The sequence below is a fragment of the Geotrypetes seraphini genome, chromosome 12, assembly GCF_902459505.1.
Source record: "Geotrypetes seraphini chromosome 12, aGeoSer1.1, whole genome shotgun sequence".
Classification (NCBI taxonomy): Eukaryota; Metazoa; Chordata; class Amphibia; order Gymnophiona; family Dermophiidae; genus Geotrypetes; species Geotrypetes seraphini.
Genome location: NC_047095.1, coordinates 74,739,289 through 74,759,442, shown reverse-complemented (window position 1 = coordinate 74,759,442; position 20,154 = coordinate 74,739,289). Strand labels below are relative to the sequence as shown.

The 20,154-nt window shown below is 43.6% G+C and overlaps 1 protein-coding gene across 2 annotated transcripts in view; it reads left to right on the top strand.

The window, feature by feature from the left end:
* The window catches only part of KDM4A (lysine demethylase 4A), a 226,336-nt gene that overhangs the window by 185,106 nt on the left and 21,076 nt on the right, over positions 1–20,154 (top strand). For both annotated transcript variants that reach the window (XM_033916196.1, XM_033916198.1), the window contains exon 14: positions 7,506–7,704. In XM_033916196.1, coding sequence (XP_033772087.1) covers positions 7,506–7,704 — 199 coding nt within the window. The remainder of the gene's footprint in view (positions 1–7,505; positions 7,705–20,154) is intronic.

The window sequence follows — 20,154 nt, the reverse complement described above, 5'->3', positions numbered from 1 at the left end:
TACAGCAAATGTGTGGTGTAAAAATGGATTAGCCCCTTTGAACAACTGTGGGGCCTCTTCAGAACCGGGAATCCTTTCCAATCGAACCCAGTTCTTGGACCTTTCCTTACACCAAGCCAAAAATTATTTTAATTGGGCCGCTACATAATAGCACCGTAAGCAGGGCACCACTATTCCCCCCTGATCTCGAAATTGATGCAAGACACTCCTCTGTACTCATGGAGGTCGACTTTTTCAAATGTATTGAAAAACTTTTCTGGCCACTCTGCGAAAAAAAGATCGCCAACAGCGGGATAGACAAAGCTTGAAAAAGGTAAATTAATTTAGGGAGAACCTTCATTTTCACCCTCTGAATGCAAGTGGAGTATTCTCCCATCTATCCAAATCAACCTAAGAGATTTCAATAGTGGCAGAAAATTAAGTTCAAAAAGAGATTAGGGCTGAGCCACAATATTAACTCCCAAATAATGAATAAAAACGCAACTCGTTCTTAACTCGGGGACTTCTTGTACTGCTTTCTAGACATTGTCCCCTTTTCCCATTTGTGTAGAAATATTTAGTGATTCACTCACCTGAGGGCTTTGATCATCTTTCTACAACAATCCCTCTTCAGTAGGTTAGCCAGTCTTCTGCTGATGACACTTCTTTCCGTCTTTGATGGATGTATACATTTTAAAATATCAGTATACAATTTACCAATCAAAATTGAAACTTCAGTTTACAAATTTACCATACAACTCAGTTTTCAGCAGTTTCTTAAAAGATATAAGAATGAGCCTGAGAAATAATGGTACATAATCATTAATTCATTTTGCCTGCCTGAAATGCAAATTGTTTGTCAAAAAATCTCTTATATCGGCAGGATTTTATGGTTGGATAAACAAATAAATAATGTCCTCGAGTGATCCTGTTTGGTTTATATCGTTCAAAATACAAAGACAGGTAAACAGGGGCCAGACCAAATAAGGTCTTAAAACAAATACAACCAAACTTTAACAATATTCTTGTCTCGAAAAGTAACCAATGCAACTGTTTGTAAAATGCAGTAACGTGGTCATGTGTTTTCAGGCCAAAAATCAAACGAACCCCTGTGTTCTGAATAAGTTTTAATCTCTTTAAAAAATTTTTGTGAGATCCCAAATATATTATCTAGAACAGATAAGATGGAAGATTGTACCAGTAACCTGAAAGATATGCTGTCAAAGAGTTTCTTTATTGTTTGAAGTTTCCACAAAATTGAAAAGCATTTTTTGTCAATAGATTTGTGTGGTCATCCAAAGTTAGGTGATCCAAAATAATTCCTAAAATTTTAATAGTGGTGGATATTGAGAAATTTTGACCATTCAGAAGGACTAGCCAAAAAAAATTTTTTTTTTTCAGGGTTAAGTTTAAGTTTGGCCCTGATTGTCCATTGCTCAATATGGACCAATATAGAAGAAATCTGATTTTTTTAGTTCCGTTGAAAAGGATGTAAGCGGAAGCACTATAGTAATATCATCTGCATAGAAGAAAGACTAAACTTTCAAACTATGCAATAGTCTTCCTAACGGAGCTAAATAATGTTAAACAAAGTGGGGGATAATGGAGAGCCTTGTGGCACCCCACAGGAATTACTCCATAAAGAATAATTTTTGTCACTAAACACTTGATAACATCTATTTCGTAAAAAACCTTCAAACCAATTCCAGACTTTACCCGAGATTCCAATTGAATCCAGGCAGTCCAATAAAATTTTGTGATCAACCAGATCAAAAGCACTGCTTAGATCCAAATAGTCCACCAAAGAATCCACCCTGGGCTGACCCAAAAGCTGCTGACACTCCTGTGCCACAGGATACAAGCAGGACATAAGCAGATCAAGACTTGAACTATCCATCCAGTCTGCCCATTAGTTATTTTCATTAAAAAGACATGATTAAATTAACTTGTCTCTTCTTTGATATTTCTGGGCTGTAGACATCCATCTGATATTGTACTAGTTTCCAACTGCTGAAGTTACCATCTAAACTCACTCCAGCCTATCCAACATTCCCATTGTTTGCAGGATATCTACTGTAAAATCTGACCAGTAATGTCCTCATGTTCTAAGTTAGTAGCCCATCCTATACCGAATCACCACATATGGAACATACGCCATCCAAGTTTGTCCAATACTAGCCTTAGTTCTTTAAATAATCCTTAGTTCTTTAATTTATATAATTTGTTTGTTTCTAATTGGAGATCCTTTGTGTTTATCCCATGCTTTTTTTAAATACCATCACCATTTTCCTCTCTACCACATCCTTCGGGAGGGCATTCCAGCCATCCATTACCCTCTCCGTGAAAAATAATTTTCTAACATTACTCCTAAGTCTTTCTCCCTGCAACCTCAAGTTATGCCCTCTAGTTTTACCATTTTCCCTTCTCTGGAAGAGATTTGGTTCTATATTAATACATTTCAAGCATTTAAATGTCTGTGTCGTATCTCCTCTGTCCCTCCTCTCCTCAAGTATACATGTTTAGGTCTTCCAGTCTCTTCTTGTACTTAAGAACATTAGAAGTGCCTCTGATGGGTCAGACCAGAGGTCCATTGTGCCCAGCAGTCCGCTCGTGCGGCGGCCCAACAGGTCCAGGACCTGTGTAGTAGTGCTCTATCTGTACCCTTCTATCCCCTTTTCCTTCTTTTGATTCTAACCCCTTACCATTTTCGTCGCCTTCCTCTGGACCGCTTCAAGTCTTTTTATATCCTTCCCCAGATAAGACCGTAGAATCATCCACAGGATCTAAGACCCCAGATCTAGCACACAGCCCCTGATCTCCCGCACCTGCAAACAAGGGATCAGTAAGGGAAACATCAGCATCTCGGTCTCCCAGATCAGGATCAAGTAGTGCAAAAGCTGCAGCAGGCTGTAGTGAGGTTGTGCCCAGAGGCACCATGCCACTAAGAGACAGTGCAGAAGTGGATTGAGACTGTTCAGGGGGAGAACACTTGGTCTGTAACTCTGACCACATAAATTTTCAATAGTGGCGGGAGAAAGTCACTTTCATTTGCGTTACTTTGGCTGTCTGATGGAAGTACCAGCCATGCTGAGCCCCGAAAACAATGGCTGCCCCGCCAGGCTAGCTGAGCATTTTAGTCACCTGCTTCAGCAGGGGAGAAGCTAAGTTGGGCACTGTATTCCCCCACCTCCCAGGCTGTGCCATGCAGCACATGGCCCAAGGATGCTCTAAAAACGATAAATTTGCATAATCTCAGCAGATTTTCAGTTTTGAAGGAGCAGGGAACTGTAGAAAAAAAAATTGCTAAAAAGCCAAGATGGCTGTCAAAAAATTCACGCCAAAATTGCAGTATTTTTCACACTTCCCAAACAGCAAAAATGACAATGTTAGGCTTTTTCAGGAGGGGGAATACAGGGGAACATCCAGAAACACTCATACCCCCACTTTTCCAATCTCCCCTGATGTCTTTCACAGGCTGTCAGCTTATGTGCTCACTGTGACCTGACAGGATCAGTGCTCCAACCTGCTTTCAGCGTTCTCACAATAGCTGGATAAGAATTTCATTGCCACAATGCTGGGAATGCTTCTGCAAAGCTGATCTTCGGGCTGCCAGTCAGACTCCTATGTCTGACTACACCTCCACCCCTACGGAGCAACGGATGCGCACCGGGATGGGCAGAGGCGCAACGACACAGCCTGCATCCTGTGATACCCCGCCAAGCTTCCTAAGGGTACCTAAGAGCCTGCGCTCAGCCTCTTATTAACAGGAGGTGAGACCACCTCAGGAACGGCCCTGAGCTCCAGAGAAACTATGCAGGTTGGCTAACAGATACCCAGCTACAGACCAAAGTCTGAGTTCTCAAGCAGGTAGAGCTTCAAAAATGCTCCAAGCACTAAATTACCCAAAAAAGGGGATGAAATTACATCAAATTAAAAATAATAAAATGGAAAGAGAAGAACACTCCTGAAGCATACATGCAGAAGGAAAGAACTGAAGATGGAGCTAGAGAGTCCAGTGAAGCACAACTGAGATTCCTTCTGCAGTAGCACATGGCTAAAGGGAAATAACCCTACTGTCTAGACCAGACTTGGGCAATTCCGGTCCTTGAGGGCCAGAATCCAATCAGGTTTTCAGGATTTCCCCAATGAATATGCATGCAATCTATTTGCATGCACTGCTTTTAATGCATATTCATTGGGGAAATCCTGAAAACTCGATTGGATTCCGGCCCTTGAGGACCAGAGTTGCCCATGTAGGGTCTAGAACAGGGGTGCCCAACGAGTCGATCGCGATCGACAGGTCGTTCGCTCAGGCGATCCCAGTCGATCGCACAGCAGTTTCCCTTCTTCCCTTCTCTTTTTTTCCCCTCCTGACTGGCCCGCCTCTTAAAGAACGCTGGCCAATCAGAGTGCTGGAAGGGCGGGGTGAAGGTCGGTGGGGGACGGAGCTCAACGCATCACAAGAAATAGAAGCGCCTGTAATGATTGAGGTAAGAGCGAGGCCTAATGCTGCCCGATATACAATTTTAAAAACCCCAAAATCGGCCTCCCAATCAGTGGCGTACCGAGGTGGGGCGGTCCGCCCCCGCCCCGGGTGCACGGATTGGAGGGATGCACAGCCGTCCGGGTCCTCCTGCCCTTCCTTTCCACCGGTCTGCGCACGGGACTCGCACCCGCCACCCAAATGGTGCTGTTGGTTATCGCGAGACTCGCGGGAGTTGACGGCACCATTTGAGCGTCGGCGCGGGACCAGGCAGGCGCGAGTCCCGAGCGCGGACCGGGGAAAAGAAAGGCAGGATGACCCGGACCTGGCCGGCTGTGCACCCGGGCGGATCGTCCCCCTTCTAAATCCACTTGTCTTTTATTCAGTTCAACTAATGAGCATTGTGACAGGCAGTTCTTATGGGGCAGTTGTTGGAGGTATTTCTTTGTTTTTCTGTGCCTAAGTATTCTATTAATTTAATTTCCTTATTCCTGTGGGGATCTCCAAAGGGGACGAATGGGAGACGGCCGGTGGCAGGTGGTACTTTAGCAATTCTTACAGGTTGCCATAGGCCTCAGGAGCTGTCTTCCCTCTGCCGTGGTCCTGCCCCTCCTCTAAGTCAGAGACAGGCTTGGGGCAGAGGGAAGACAGCTCCTGAGGCCTATGGCAACCTGCAAGGATCGCTAAAGTACCAGCGATCCTCTCTGCTGGAATTAGGTAAATGGATGTGGGGAGGGTAGGCCTTCGGGGGGGGGGGTGCAGTCCTTCAAGGGGTAGTGCAGGCCTTCGGGGGGGGAGTCAACCTTTGAGGGGGAATGTGCAGACCTTCAGGGGGGGGGTCAGGCCTTCAGGGGAGGGGGGCTGTATAATAAAAAAATATTTGAACATAAATACAAAGTACACTCGGTGTGTATGTATGTATATATATATGTTTAGCATTTTTATTGTTGGTAGATCATTTTGACTTGGTCATTTTAAAAGTAGCTCTCAAGCCCAAAAAGTGTGGGCACCCCTGGTCTAGAATGTCTCACCTATTGCACTGGAAATACAGATATGAAAATTTTCGCAAAGGCATTAGCAAACAGATTATAGAATATTCTTCCCAAACTCATACAAACAGGATTTGAATAGGATAGACAGTTGGGTGATTCACACCGTTAATAAGAGTAACGATAAAGCTTTATGTCTAGGTATCAGTGCTGAAAAAGCTTTCGATAGGCCCACAGAGGGAATTTTGGCAAGTGGGTCTGTTCGATTCAGGTCAGAATTCCCCTATGTAGAGGGACTAGACAGGGGTGCCAAATGTTACCGCTCCTGTTTGCCATAGTAATACAGATTCAAGACGAATGCTAGGAAGTTCTTCTTCACTCAGAGGGTGGTGGATACCTGGAATGCGCTTCCAAGAGAGGTGATAGGATAGAGTACAATGTTGGGTTTCAAAAAGGGCTTGGATGACTTCTTGAAGGAGAAAGGGATTACAGGGTAAAGATAGAGGGTTACTATACAAACAATGTAGGTGGTGGGAACTTAAAGGTCAAGGACCTGGGGGGCTGTCATGGGAGCGTACTGCTGGGCACGATGGACCCCTGGTCTGACCCGGCAGAGGCAATGCTTATGTTCTTAGCTGTACAAATCCAAACCTCACCATAGATATCCCCTTTAACAGTAAGCAGGCTAGAGAATGACACGGGGACAAATTTGTCCCCATCCCTGCAAGTTCTGTCCTCATCTTTACAAGCCTCGAACAGGTAAGGACAGAGCTTGCATGACCAGGCACAGAACTCATGAGGATTAGACGGAGATGGAGATAGATCCCATGGGGACAGGGACAAATTGGTCATTTACCTGAGGGAACCACACAAACTGTATGTATGCAGCTGATACTTCTTTTATCTCTCGGGATTCAAAGTTAACATAGATGAAACAGAGCTCTTACTGTTTAACATACACCCTGTGGATTTCCCAGGCTTTCCCTTTAAAGTGGCAATGAAAGGCCTGAGTTATTTGGGTGTCTATATTTTGAATGATTAATATGAGGGTTCTTCAAAAGGTTTCTGCACTTTCATCTATGTAATGTATTGCAGTTCTCCTTTCTAGATTTAAGTTGCCTTGAACCTTTGTAGGCATAGTGCGACACACAAATACCAGATTAGATTAAATTTTCGTGGGAGACTTGGTAAGAGAACGTGTCATAGAATGTCATGTGAAAAATATATTAGGTGGAAAAATGATGTAATTTGCTTTTGAGATATTTAATACATACTGTTTAAACAATAAAAGTTCAGAAACTTTTTGAAAATCCCTCATATAATCTACATTATAATCACTTGATTAAGCAAATCCTGGAAATCCTTCGTGCTAACTTGGTGGGGTGGGCTAGCTTCTCTTCAAATATCAATTATACCTGAATTTCTGGTTTTATTTGCCCAGCTTCCTGTATATATATTCACAAAAAGTAGTTGAAGTTGTGGGACAAAATGTTATGTTTGGAAGGGAAAGAAACCGAGGAGAAGGGATATTGGACTCTTTAACCTTCAGAAATACCACGAAGCTATGTTGAACGCCCAGCAATACACTGGGTCCATTTGGAAAAGCATTTGAGGTAGATAAAGGGAAGGATTTCTACTTGTCCAACTCTTCAAAGGAGTTTTTCTCCTCTATTTTTCTACTGTCTGACTCGGACTCCAACTCCTACAGATATTAAGCTTTGAATTTTTTATTCCATATCTAAATTACTGATAAATATAACTTAGGTGTAATTAAATAGCATGCAGGAGGACCTTGGGAGCCTGGAAGACTGGGCGTCCACAAGGTAGATGAAATTTAATATGTACAAGTGCAGAGTGATGAACATTGGGAAGAATAGCCATCTCATAGGATCTAAAATTACTCCCAAACCCCACTGGCAAACAATTCTCTTTATAAAGTGGTAGAAGCTGTCTGATTGAATGGAGTTCAAAGACTCAGTATCCCTTCCTCTCCACACCAATGTAAAGCAGCATCACTCTCCTAATCTTAAGTGTATGTTTCTTTCTCTCCTTAGACTGAATTTGGAGGTCAGAACATTAAAAGTGATCCAAGTGCTGGTGGCATTCGAATCCGAACAAAGCCCCTGATCCCAGAAATGTGCTTCACAACCACTGGAAGCAACACCGATCTCAACCTGTCCACACCTTTCCTGGAAGAGGACGGCACCAGCATTCTCATCAGCTGTGCAAAGTGCTGTGTCTGTGTTCACACTAGTAAGTGTGAGGTCAGCGACCTCTGAGGGCTTGCTCTAAGGCAGGGGCTGAAGACATTTACAGCTCAAACTCTTTCCCATAACCCACCTATAATCATTTCTAGACCTACATAGCGCTGTACACATTATACGCCCAGAGGGCTCACAATCTGTTTTTGTACCTGGGCAAGGAGCTGCAGTGGGAAATGAACCCAGTCCGCTCCTCATCCACTCCAGTGTACCGATGGAAATGCTGCAAAGTCTCAGTCCTTTTACCCTTCCTAAGAGTCCATTAAATGACTGGGGTCCAGGATAAACCTCTTTATTCCTTTTGTTTGATGACTTTGACTTCTATATTTTACCTCAAACGGTGCACTAACAAGGCTACCATACCACTTTACTCTTTTCTAAAGAAATGTTATTTAATAACACAATATCAAAGTTCTAAAAGGAAAAAGTTGGTTTTTAATTTTTTTTTTTTTTAATTGAAACCCACCATAATTACAACAACTAGGTAAAATACATCAACCAAAGCTAGAGCAAACAGAAAATGGTATACCTCTTAGCATACTTAATCAGTATCTTATGATATTGTTTCATTACAGTAGCTGCCTTAATCCTGAAACCTTTCCATACAAACCAGGGGTGGGCAATTCTCTCAAAGGGCCAGACCAATAGGCTGTTCCACATTACTTTTATCTCTTTATAGAAAGCAGTAAATTGGAGGGTTTTGATTAACTGCTACTGGTAGATGTTATGATTAGGCTATGAAAATGTGAAACAGGCCTAGTGAAAACACTCTTACATCACTCTTTAATCAACGTTCACAAAAACAGAGAGCCGACATCTTCTGAGCATGCTGCCTGATGTGAGGAAAGTTTCATCTTTAAGAGAAGAATAAAAATCCAGTAGTGTATCAGAACATCATTGGGTGCATTATCCACAATGCAAGTGAAGGGAGAAGAAATCATGTGCATTTCACTCTCAACTGTTTGCAAGTCTTCAAATTGTTTCCAAATTTCTTTATTCTTTCATATACCGTTTATCAAATTTGTACCTAAACGGTTTGCAATAAATAATGTTAAAAATAAGTAAAAATTATTAAAAGGGAGAGCAACACAAACAGACTTACTAGAATAAATGGGGGAAAAAGGGAACAGGAAAGGAGATAATTACGTAGAGGTTATGAATTAAATCTTTATTGATTTTCAATTTAAAGTTCAAGCCTACCACTTGTACAGAAAGCAATAATAGTAGTAGAATAAAATTAATTGTACATCCAATAAAAGAAAACATTGTTTAACTATTTATGCTCAAGTCCTCTTTCTAGATCCAAGTTTTAGAAACAGCGAAAAAAATACCAGAAACCAAAGAAAAATAAATTATATTATAGCAAGATGCTAGAAGCTATAGCACTGAGAATGAGATCTCATATTTATCATATAGGATTCAAGATATTTCTCCATCCAGATGAGACATTGCCACAAAAGTTGTCAATTGAGATGGTTCAAAGAATACATACTTAACAGAGCGGTAACTAGTAGCCCCCAGAGATGTAACCCCAGGTTTCAAAAGAAGAAATTCATGGCAGCGCTTCTGCGTCTCCCTTGTAAGATCAGGGAACATCTGTATTTTACAACAAAGAAAAACTTTTTGTCTTTTTTAAAGTAAAGTCTTAATAACCATGTTTTATCTAACGGAAGCGCTACTGTTATAATCAATGTTGCTGGTGACAATAAGTCTTTGTCAGAAGTCTCTAATAATTCTGAAACATTTAAAGTTTGTTGAACCGAATTTTTTTGCTGCTCTTCACGAACTTTAACATGTAAATAGTAAACACGTGAAAATGGTGGTAACATTTCCTCTGATATTTCTAAAATTTCCACTAAATATCTCTTAAGCATTTCTCTAGGAGTTTCCATCTCAAGCTTAGGAAAATGAATTAGCCTTAAATTATTACTACGAAAATTATTTTCAAGCATTTCAACTTTCCTTCTCAAGTTGGTATTATCTTTAATCAGAGTCTCTTGCAATTGTTTAGACATAGAAATTTCCTTTTCAATTTTCTGTATTGATGTATTTGAATTAGTCAATTATTTTTTTAAATCATTCAGTTCTTTAGTATGTTTTGTAATTTTTCCTTCCAAGTGTTGAAATTTAGGGGTAATAGATTTTGGAGAGCCAGCAATAAGATCCCATAAGGAATCTAAGGTTACCTCTGGAGGTTTAACCAAAGAAATTGAAGTTTGTGTCATAGTAGAGTGCTCACCATTCTGTAGGTGTTCTCCAGGGCATGCCTCCTGGCTATCGCCCCCTTGTAAGATTGAATTATCCTCAGGTTTGTCCCTTAGGGCTCCTTGACTCTTAGTCCTACCTCCAGACCTGCTCCCAGATCCAAACTTGCCTCTGAGGAGGAGAACACCACAGGCTCCGGGGTTTCCCTACCCCTGGGAGAGCTGGAGACTTGAGGCTGTGGGGGCGGCGCCCTTACATCGGGGCTCAGCGTGATATCGTGTCCTGGAGGAACAACTACGGGTTCGTCTTCCTGTGTCCTCTGCAGGCCGCCTTCCGACATCCGAAAGACCTCCTGCATTTGCCTCAGGAATTCCTCTAAATTACCAAGAGGGGGAACTTCGGGACGCTGCGAGGCAGCAGCAGCGCTCCGGCCTCTTCTCTTGGGCATAATTGTAAGCATTCAGCAGCCAAAGGTCGTGTAACTACAAAGAAGGTTTCTTCTAAGTTGAGTCACTAACCCGACGCGAACAGCTCAGCGCGTCTAGCTTGAAGCAGCCATCTTGGATCCTCTAAACTTACGTAGAGGTTAAAAGAAACCATGAGAGGGAGGGGTAGAAACAATAGGGTGAGGTTTGCTTGAAAAGACCATGGAAGGACTGCATGGATTCTGTTTGAACTGGAGGAGATCAGAGGTCGTAAGCTCCTAACATGCATGAGGTGATCAGGCTTCGTTCAGTGGTCGCATGTGGTTGAGATGTTGCAACTTTGTCTAGGCTGTGCATTTCATGTGCAAAGAGGCCCTTGCAAGATTGGCATCTGAAAGCTCTGGCATGACCTTGCCTTTCTTCTCACAAAGCTCTTGAATCTTTGCTCTCAGGTCCCATACTCATCTAAGCATGTTGCCCAGGTTGAGCCATCTGACAGCTGTGTGGTAGCCTACGCGTGTGTAACCATGGTCAGTTTCATGGCTCCTCCGAAAGTGCGACAAACTGTCTGGCAGGCTGGATGTGGCCTTGGGGGGGAGCCGTACAATGCCCAGGTCTGATAGAAACTAAAACTAAACTAAAATCTGTTTTACTACTTGCGACCTGGGTTGGCCACTGTTGGAAAGAGGATAATGAACTTAATGGACCTTCAGTCTGTCCCAGTGTGGCAATGTAGATTCTTAAGTTCTTAATGTATTGGATCACATGTGTTGGCTGTTTACAGCAATGAGAAAAATTGCTTAAAGTGCATCAAAAAGAAGCATGATAAAATGAGAGTATAAATACATACAAAGAGAGCATTAATTTGCCAAAGCGAATAACCAAGGGGCCAATCAAATAGTATTCTTTAAAAAAAAAAAAAAAAAATAGTTTTTATTGATAAAGCAGCCAATACCAAACAAGGAAAAATGAATCATGTTACAAGAAGTTCCAACAATGCGAACAGTCCAGGAAGGGTAACAACCAATACAAGAATAAAGGATCCATGATAAAAGAGCAAAAGCCAGGCCCGCAAGAGGAAAGAGTAGCTCAGCAATCTGTTAACCAGCAATGATACGGGCTCGAGCTGAAGCACTGAGAGGGGCTGCAATAACCTTTCCCCACACATACCCACAACAGCCACCAAAACATACCATACTCTCCACACCTGACATACCCCAAGCACACACCAATCATACCGGCTTGAGAGCAGGCAAACCCCTGAGATCCCAGCTGCTGCCTCAGCTGCTAGTTTAAACGCCCACCACAAACATAAAGTCGTTTATCACTGAATGATGGGTTTGTATCTCAAAAGCAGCAACCTCCTTCATCTTCTGTAGCCACTGTGGAAAGGAGGCAGAGCTCGGCTCCACCCAATGCTGTAGCAAGAGCTTTTTTACCAACAGGAGTGCAGTGTATAGAAACTTCCGATGGGGAAGAGCAAATCCCCTTTGAAGCAGCTCCCTCTGATCCCCTAAAAGCAACAAGTCATAATCCCAGGGTATCTGCCGCCCAAGCAATCCATCGAGGAAGGGGCAAACCTGAGGGCATTCCAAAAACATGTGAACCAAACTACCCCTGGCCTTCAGGCAGTGAGAGCAAGTTGCATCGTCCCAGAGACCCATAGCATTGCCCCGAGCTCTAGAAATATAAGCATGGTGCCTGATTTTGAATTGTCTTTCTTCAAGGTCTGTAGAACCAACTAAAAGAGAAATATTAGCAAAAAGGTCCAAAAATTGGGCTCTGGTGTAGTCAACTGCCAGAACTCTGGACCACAAACCAGCCACCCTCTCTAAATATGGAGCAGTAGGGGCAAGTTTAAGGATCCTGTATCACTTGGCTAATGTGTTCATCTGGGAGGGTGTCAAAACCAATTGTATATCTAATCGGCCAAGGGACCACTGCTGCACCCCCCACTGACATACTAAGGAAGAATAATAATGTTGTGGCATTCCACTGAGTGCGGCACTCCACTGGTCACCTCCGATGTTTTAATGGTACCCTCTCTAAAACATCGGAGGTGACCAGTGGAGTGCCGCAGGGCTCGGTCCTGGGTCCACTCCTTTTCAACATATTCATCTGACTCAAGGGCTTCAAGGTAAAATAACACTATTCGCCGATGACGCCAAACTATGTAATATAGTAAGTGAATGCAGTTTACAGAATTATATGGCGCAGGACCTGCTTACATTGGAAAGTTGGTCCTCAACCTGGCAGCTAGGCTTCAATGCTAAGAAATGTAAGGTCATGCACCTCGGAAGCGGAAATCCATGCAGGACGTACTTCTTGAACGGAGAAACTTTAACTAGGACTTCAGCAGAACGAGATTTAGGAGTAATCATCAGTGCAGACATGAAAACTGCCAATCAAGTGGAGAAGGCTTCATCTAAGGCAAGGCAGATATTGGGTTGTATCAATAGAAGTTTCGTCAGCCGAAAGCCTGAAGTCTTAATGCCGTTGTACAGGGCCATGGTGAGACCTCATCTGGAGTACTGTGTGCAATTCTGGAGGCCACATTACAGTAAAGATGTGCGCAGAATTGAATCGGTTCAACGGACGGCCACCAGGATGATCTCGGGGCTCAAGGGTCTCTCGTACGAAGAGAGACTGAACAAATTGCAGCTCTACACTCTTGAGGAACGTAGGGAGAGGGGAGACATGATCGAAACATTTAAGTACCTCACGGGACGTGTCGAAGTGGAAGATGATATTTTCTTTCTCAAGGGACCCTCGGCCACAAGAGGGCACCCGCTCAAACTCAGGGGCGGAAAATTTCATGGCGACACCAGAAAGTATTTCTTCACAGAGAGAGTGGTTGATCATTAGAACAAGCTTCCAGTGCAGGTGATCGAGGCAGACAGCGTGCCAGACTTTAAGAATAAATGGGATACCCATGTGGGATCCCTACGAGGGTCAAGATAAGGAAATTGGGTCATTAGGACATAGACAGGGGGTGGGTAAGCAGAGTGGGCAGACTTGATGGGCTGTAGCCCTTTTCTGCCGTCATCTTCTATGTTTCTAGCTGTAAGTAGGCCCAAAACTGTGTGGCAGAGAGCTCCCATCTGGACTGTAAATGAGAAGTGGGGGAAACTCCCATACCCGCTTCAGAGAGGTACCTCAGACTGACACAGCCATGGGACTCCCACAACCCTGAGATGCCCATCCCCAGAGGCAAATTGACATTCCCCACCAAGAAGGAAAGGAGATGCCTGAGGTGAGCTTTGCTGTCTCCTCCACCATGCCAAGTGCAAAGGAGTCAACAATTGGAACCGAGAACCAGCCCCCTATACAGCCCGCGGCGGCACATGCAACAAGGATAAGAAGGAATGGGGAGCGCTCCACGCAGTCATCAACCCAGATGGAGAGAATTTATAGCAACCTGTGATACCCTCGTATACAAACCGCATCAAAGAGGCCACATTGTACAAACGAATATCTGTTAGGTTCAATTCACCCAGCCATTTGTCCAATGTCAAAGTGGTGAAACTGATCCGAGCTGCTTTGTTACGCCAGAGAAAGGAGAGAAGGATAGATTTAAAGGCTTGTTCATCTTTAGCGGAAATCCACAGAGGAAAAGTTTGCATCGGATACAGGAGTTTAGGCAGTAAGACCATCTTAAACAAAGCTACCCTGGCCCAGAGAGAAAGCGGCAAGTCCTTCCATTTTACACAAAGAATACGAATAGCCTCAATATGATGAAGAACATTGCATTGATACATAATTTTAGGTTGGACACTCAAGTAGACTCCCAAATAGCGCATCGGTTTCCAGACTGGAGGAATAAGTAAATTGTCAGGCCATCGCTCATACCTCTCGGAAGCCAATGGTAGCAGTTCAGATTTGGTGCAGTTAACTTGGAGGCCTGATATGTTCCCAAAGTCTTCTACAATAGTAAGAGATATTGGTAGATGTAAGTGGGCCTGTTCTAAATAGAGAAGGATGTCATCTAATATAATAAAACCCTAAACCGTGCATGCGCACTCCCACTGTGTGCGCCGGTTTTCCGTGAGCTGTAGGGACCCGCAGGTAGGAGTGCGCATGCGCGCTTAGGGTTCTGTTTTTCGGTCTGGCCTGCTCCCTGCTTGCCTTGCCGTATTGTATTTTTTAGTTGAAAGACACGGCCGGACTTCCGACGCAGGTGGGAATCATGAGAGGAGTCGCCGCCGCATCTTTCAACTAAAAAATACAATACGTCAAGGGGAGCAGGCCAGACCGAAGCTCCAACTTGAACTGCCAGTTGGCCGGCTCCCTTGCCGGAGTTATTTTTCAGTTTAAAGGTGCCGCCGCGGCTCCTGTCATGAGCCGCACCTGCTTCAGAGAAGACTTCTAATGCAGGCGGGGATCGTTAGAGGAGCTGCCGTGGCACCTTTAAACTGAAAAATAACTCCGGCAAGGGAGTCGTCCAGATCTCCACGACAGCCATTCCCCCCCCTCCCGCCCTCTCTCTGTCTGCTGAAAAAAACCCAACAATCGCTGGCATGTAGGGGGAAAGGGGAGCTTGCAACAACCAAAACTCCTGATGCCTGCGACTGTGACCCCCCCCCCAAAGTAAACTCCCCTGGAGCAAGGGGGGAGAGGGAGATCATTCCCATCTGTCCGAAGAAGGAACCAGCAAGTTAAACGGTCAGCTGGGGGCAGGAGCAAGGGAATCAATCATGAGATGAGGGTGGAGGACAAGGAGGAGAATGATAGTTGGGTGGGGGCGGAAAGAGATGCCTGATTGGGAGCTGGGGCCTGGGTTGGTGAGAAGAGAGACATGGGATAGCCACTAGAGAGAGAGGCTTTGGCCTGGTGAGAGAAGTAGGCATTTGGAGTGCAGGTAGGAGAGAGAGAATGCATGGATGGGGTGGCCCACCACCACCTCAGCAAACGAGAGCTAAAGGAACCCCTCCCCTCCCCCGCCAGGAGTGTGCAGGCAACTGACCACAGCTGGATTGAGGAAAGGGCAAGGGATCCCTTAGCTGGCACCGCTGGAAGGCAGCTTCAGTGAGGGTCTGGGCAGGGAGAGTGACAGAAAAAAAGATAGAAAGAAAGAAATAAAGATAGCGGGAGGGAGAAAGAAATAAAGAAAGATAGACAGGGCAGGGAGAGAGACAGAAAGAAAAAAGATAGACGGGGCAGGGAGAGAGACAGAAAGAAAGGAAGAAAGAGACAGGGGGGCAGGAGAAAGACAGAGACATCTATTCTAGCACCCGTTAATGTAACGGGCTTAAACACTAGTCAGCAAATAAGTTAAAGTGGCTCTCCACGGCTTCTATCTTGATACCTATAATAGGGTCTAAGCGTATCTTAACCACCAGTGGTTCGATAGCAAGAAGAGAGAGAAGTGGGGATAACGGACAACCCTGGTGCATACCCCACTCCAAAGGGAATGGTGTAGTTAGATCAGTGTTTTTCAACCGCTGTTGCCTGGTGTGCCGCAGGGCCGCCATCAGGGCAGTACTACCAGTCCTGCATTCAGGGGCCCGGAGCTGACAGGGGGCCCGAGGCAGGGGCGTCAGTAGCTCGCCAAGGCAAAGTGAGTCGATCACCCAGGACTCACTTTGTCTTAGCGATCTAATCTATCGAGCCGATAAGTCTTCTTCTCCCCGACGTCAATTCTGCAGTCGGAGAGGAAGTTCGGGCCAGCCAATCGCTGTCTGGCTGGGCGGAACTTCCTCTCCGATTGCAGAATTGACGTCAGGGAGAGCATGCGTTGGCGTCGGCTTTGGGGCCTGTTATCCATTGGTGGGTCCTGTTCCCCGATGGCAGCGGCAGTGGCTTGGGGAACGGCAGGGAGAAAGAAAGAAAGGGGGCAGGCAGGGAAACAGAAGGAAAGAAGAGAAACGAAAAAAAGAAAGAAAGGTCAGGGAGAGAGGAAGAAAAAGTTGGGGGAGGGAATGAGGTGTGGAGGAGAGAAAGCATACAGGCTGATAGAAGGGAAGAAAGATTGGATGCACAGTCAGAAGAAGAAAGTGCAACCAGAAATCACCAGACAAGGTAGGAAAAATGATTTTATTTTAAATTTAGCAAAGTGGAGGCAGTATTACCACAGTTTTCAAAGAAATTTGCCCAAATAACTTAATAGTTAAGTGGGTAAATTTCCAGAGATGAAAACTTCCCTTCACTTACTATGCACAGTTCTGAATTTATATCTGCTGTCTATATTTTACAATATGGTCACCTTTTACTAAACCGCAATAGTGGTTTTTAGCGCAGGGAGCCTATGAGCGTCAAGAGCAGCGCTGGGCATTCAGCGCAGCTCCCTGCGCTAAAAACTGCTATTGTGGTTTAATAAAAAGGATGGAGGGTATATTTGTCTATTTTTGTATGCTATAAAAACCAAATACAGAGAGAGACTGAGAGCTGTTGACGAAGAGCTACGTGTGTGGCTTTCTTCGATTCCAGCCAGAATATCAGCTTTGTGTTCAGCCAAACAGGCCCAGGTTTCGCACTGAATAAAGTATTTTATAATTTTTCACTATTCTGTTTACTTAATATTTCATAATAAAGTAATTATAAAATACTTTCTTTGTGTTTATTTGATTCCTATTCAAGAGAATTACTTTATATATAGTCAATATAGGCACAGAGTTAAATTTTTTAACATTTTCTAATGGTGGTGTGCCTCGTGATTTTTTTCATGAAACAAGTGTGCCTTTGCCCAAAAAAGGTTGAAAAACACTGAGTTAGATGACCATTGATAAGGAGCCAAGACTGAGGGTAAAAATATAGACTTTGCACCAACTCCAAAAAAGTGCGCTCCATGCCATAGGAGTGGATTGAACATTGCAGAAGTAAAAATACGTTTTTATAATAGGTTGTGGTCATCAAAAACCAGGTCTTTCTTCATGTTGTTCACTCCAGCGAGTCTACTCTATTGCAGATTTTTATATTATCCACAAAGAGGTAAATCTTACCCGACAACCCTTCAGCAATATTGTTTATAAAAATGTTAAAAAGAACAGGCCCAGGAGCATAACCTTGAGGCACACCATTGATAACATCCTTTTCCTCAGAGCAATCTCCATTGATCACTACCCTCTGTCACCTTCCACTCAACCAGTTCTTGACCCAGCCCGTCACTTTGGGACACATTCCGAGGGCACTCAGTTTATTTATTAGATGTCTGTGTGGTCAAAGGCTTTACTAAAATCTAAATATACCACATCTAGCGCACTCCCTTTACCCAATTCTCTGGTCACCCAGTCAAAGAAATTGATCAGATTTGTCTGACAAAACCTACCTCTAGTGAATCCGTGTTGTCTCTGATCCTGTAATCCACAGGATTCCAGAAACTTCACTATCCAGACAACAATTCCTTGACATAATCCCCCATTGGAACAAAGTTAGTTTTTAGAACCTGTACCTCTCTATAGCCATCTTAATATTAAACCGTACCATGCAGTGATCACTGGATTCCAAATGATCACCCACTGTAACATCAAAAACACTTTCCCTGTTTGTAAGTACTAAGTCCAGTATGACCCCATCCCGTGTGGGTTCCATTACCAACTACTGGAACAGTTCTCCTTGTAAAGAATCCAGGATCTCCCTACTTCAATCAATATCCGGCATGTTAAAATCACTTATTAGTAAAACTTCCCCTTCTTTAGAGATATTCTGAATGTCTATTAAATCTGTCCACTTCTTCCATCTGTGAAGGAGGCCTTTATATCATACCAATGTAAATATATTCACCATTCCCTCTTTCCAAATTGGTCCACAGTGCCTCTTCCTTGCCCTGTAGATCCTGCAGATGTGTGGCTTTAATATGATCTTTAGCATCTAACGCTATTCTCCCTCCTTTTCTTCCTACCCTGTCTTTCCTGAACAGATAATAGCCCAGTATAACTACATCCCAGTTATGGTTCTCCGTGAACCATGTCTCTGTGATCGCCACTATATCTTCTTCCATCACTGCTTCTAGATCCAGAATCTTGTTTCCTATACTTCGAGCATTAGTATATACTGCTTTTCAGACATTGCTCCCTTTTCCCATCCATGTGTTCTTTTAAGGACGCATTAAGGAAGTTTTTATACTTTTTCCAGCCAAGCTTCTTTGACTATAGTAAAGTAACTGGCTTCAATAGTAAACGAGTCAATGAAATGTGACCCTATGTGGCTTGTAAAAAAGCTCAGAGATATGAAACTTTTAAAGCCTTCCCTTCAAAGTTTCATATCTCTGAGCTTTTTTACAAGCCACATAGGGTCACATTTCATTGACTCGTTTACTATTGAAGCCAGTTGCTTTACTATAGTCAAAGAAGCTTGGCTGGAAAAAGTATAAAAACTTCCTTAATGCGTCCTTAAAAGAACACATGGATGGGAAAAGGGAGCAATGTCTGAAAAGCAGTATATACTAATGCTCGAAGTATAGGAAACAAGATTCTGGATCTTTACTATTGAAGCCAGTTACTTTACTATATTCAATACCTTTTCTGGTTTCTTTTTGTTTGATATATTCACCCTGAACCCATTGCTTGGAAATAAGCTTCTTTGACTGGCGTTCCTGCCTGCCCCTCCCCTATGTATTTTTTCTTCCCGTTCTTTTCTATCTAAATATTGTAGTTCTTCCCAATTACCTTTCGTACCAGTAAGTCATTGTCCGTCAGAATACTTGTTGCTGTATTGAAAATTTGTTTTTTATTGTTTGTTTTTTTAATATTGCTCTGTAAAACCGCTTTGATATTTGATAAAGCGGTATATCAAATTTTTAATAAACCTGAACCTGAAGCCTGATGTAGAGAGCTTATACTCACCCAGTGGCTTTGATCACCCTGCCACTTCACGTCTAGTTTAAAGCCCTCTTCAGTAGATTAGCCAACCTGCTGCCGAAGACACTTCTTCCCTTCTTTGATAGATGTATACCAGGGGTGCCCACACTTTTTTGACTTGCGAGCTACTTTTAAAATGACCAAGTCAAAATGATCTACCAACAATAAAATTTTAAAAAAACACAACGCACACTGTACGCATAGAATTATTAATTATCATTCCTATTCCGGGGTTTTTTCAAAGAGGTCAAAGCAGATGACTCTATGCACTGTCACCTCAGTAACAACCATACAAAAATAGTCAAATACCCACCCCCCCTCCCTTTTTATTAAACCACAATAGCAGTTTTTAGCGCAGGGAGCTGCGCTGAATGCCCAGCGCTGCTCTCGACGCTCATAGGCTCCCTGAGCTAAAAACCACTATTGCGGTTTAGTAAAAGGGGACCATATTGTAAAATATAGACAGCAGATATAAATTCAGACACATTTTGATCACTAAATTTAAAATAAAATCATTTTTCCTACCTTGTCTGGTGATTTCATGAGTCTCTGGTTGAACTTTCTTCTTCTGACTGTGCATCCAATCTTTCTTTCAGCCTGTATGCTTCCTCTCCTCCAAACCTCATTCCCTCCCCCAACTTTTACTTCCTCTCTCCCTGCCCTTTCTTTTTTTCTCTCTTCATGCCCCCTTTCTTTTTTTCCTGTTTCTCTTCTTTCCTTCTGTCTCCCTGCCTTTCTTTCTTTCTCCCTGCCCTTCCCCAAGCCACTGCTACTGCCGCTGCCATCGGGGAACAGGACCCAAACGCCACCAATGGATAACAGGCCCCAAAGCCGACGCTGCCCCGTGCTCTCTCTGCTTCGGGCCGATCAATCTTCCTCTCCCCGACATCAATTCTGCCGTCGGAGAGGAAGTTCCGCCCAGCCAGGCAGCAATTGGCTGGCCCGAACTTCCTCTCTGACGGAAGAATTGACGTCGGGGAGAGGAAGATTGATCGGCCCAATAGATCGCCAAGGCAA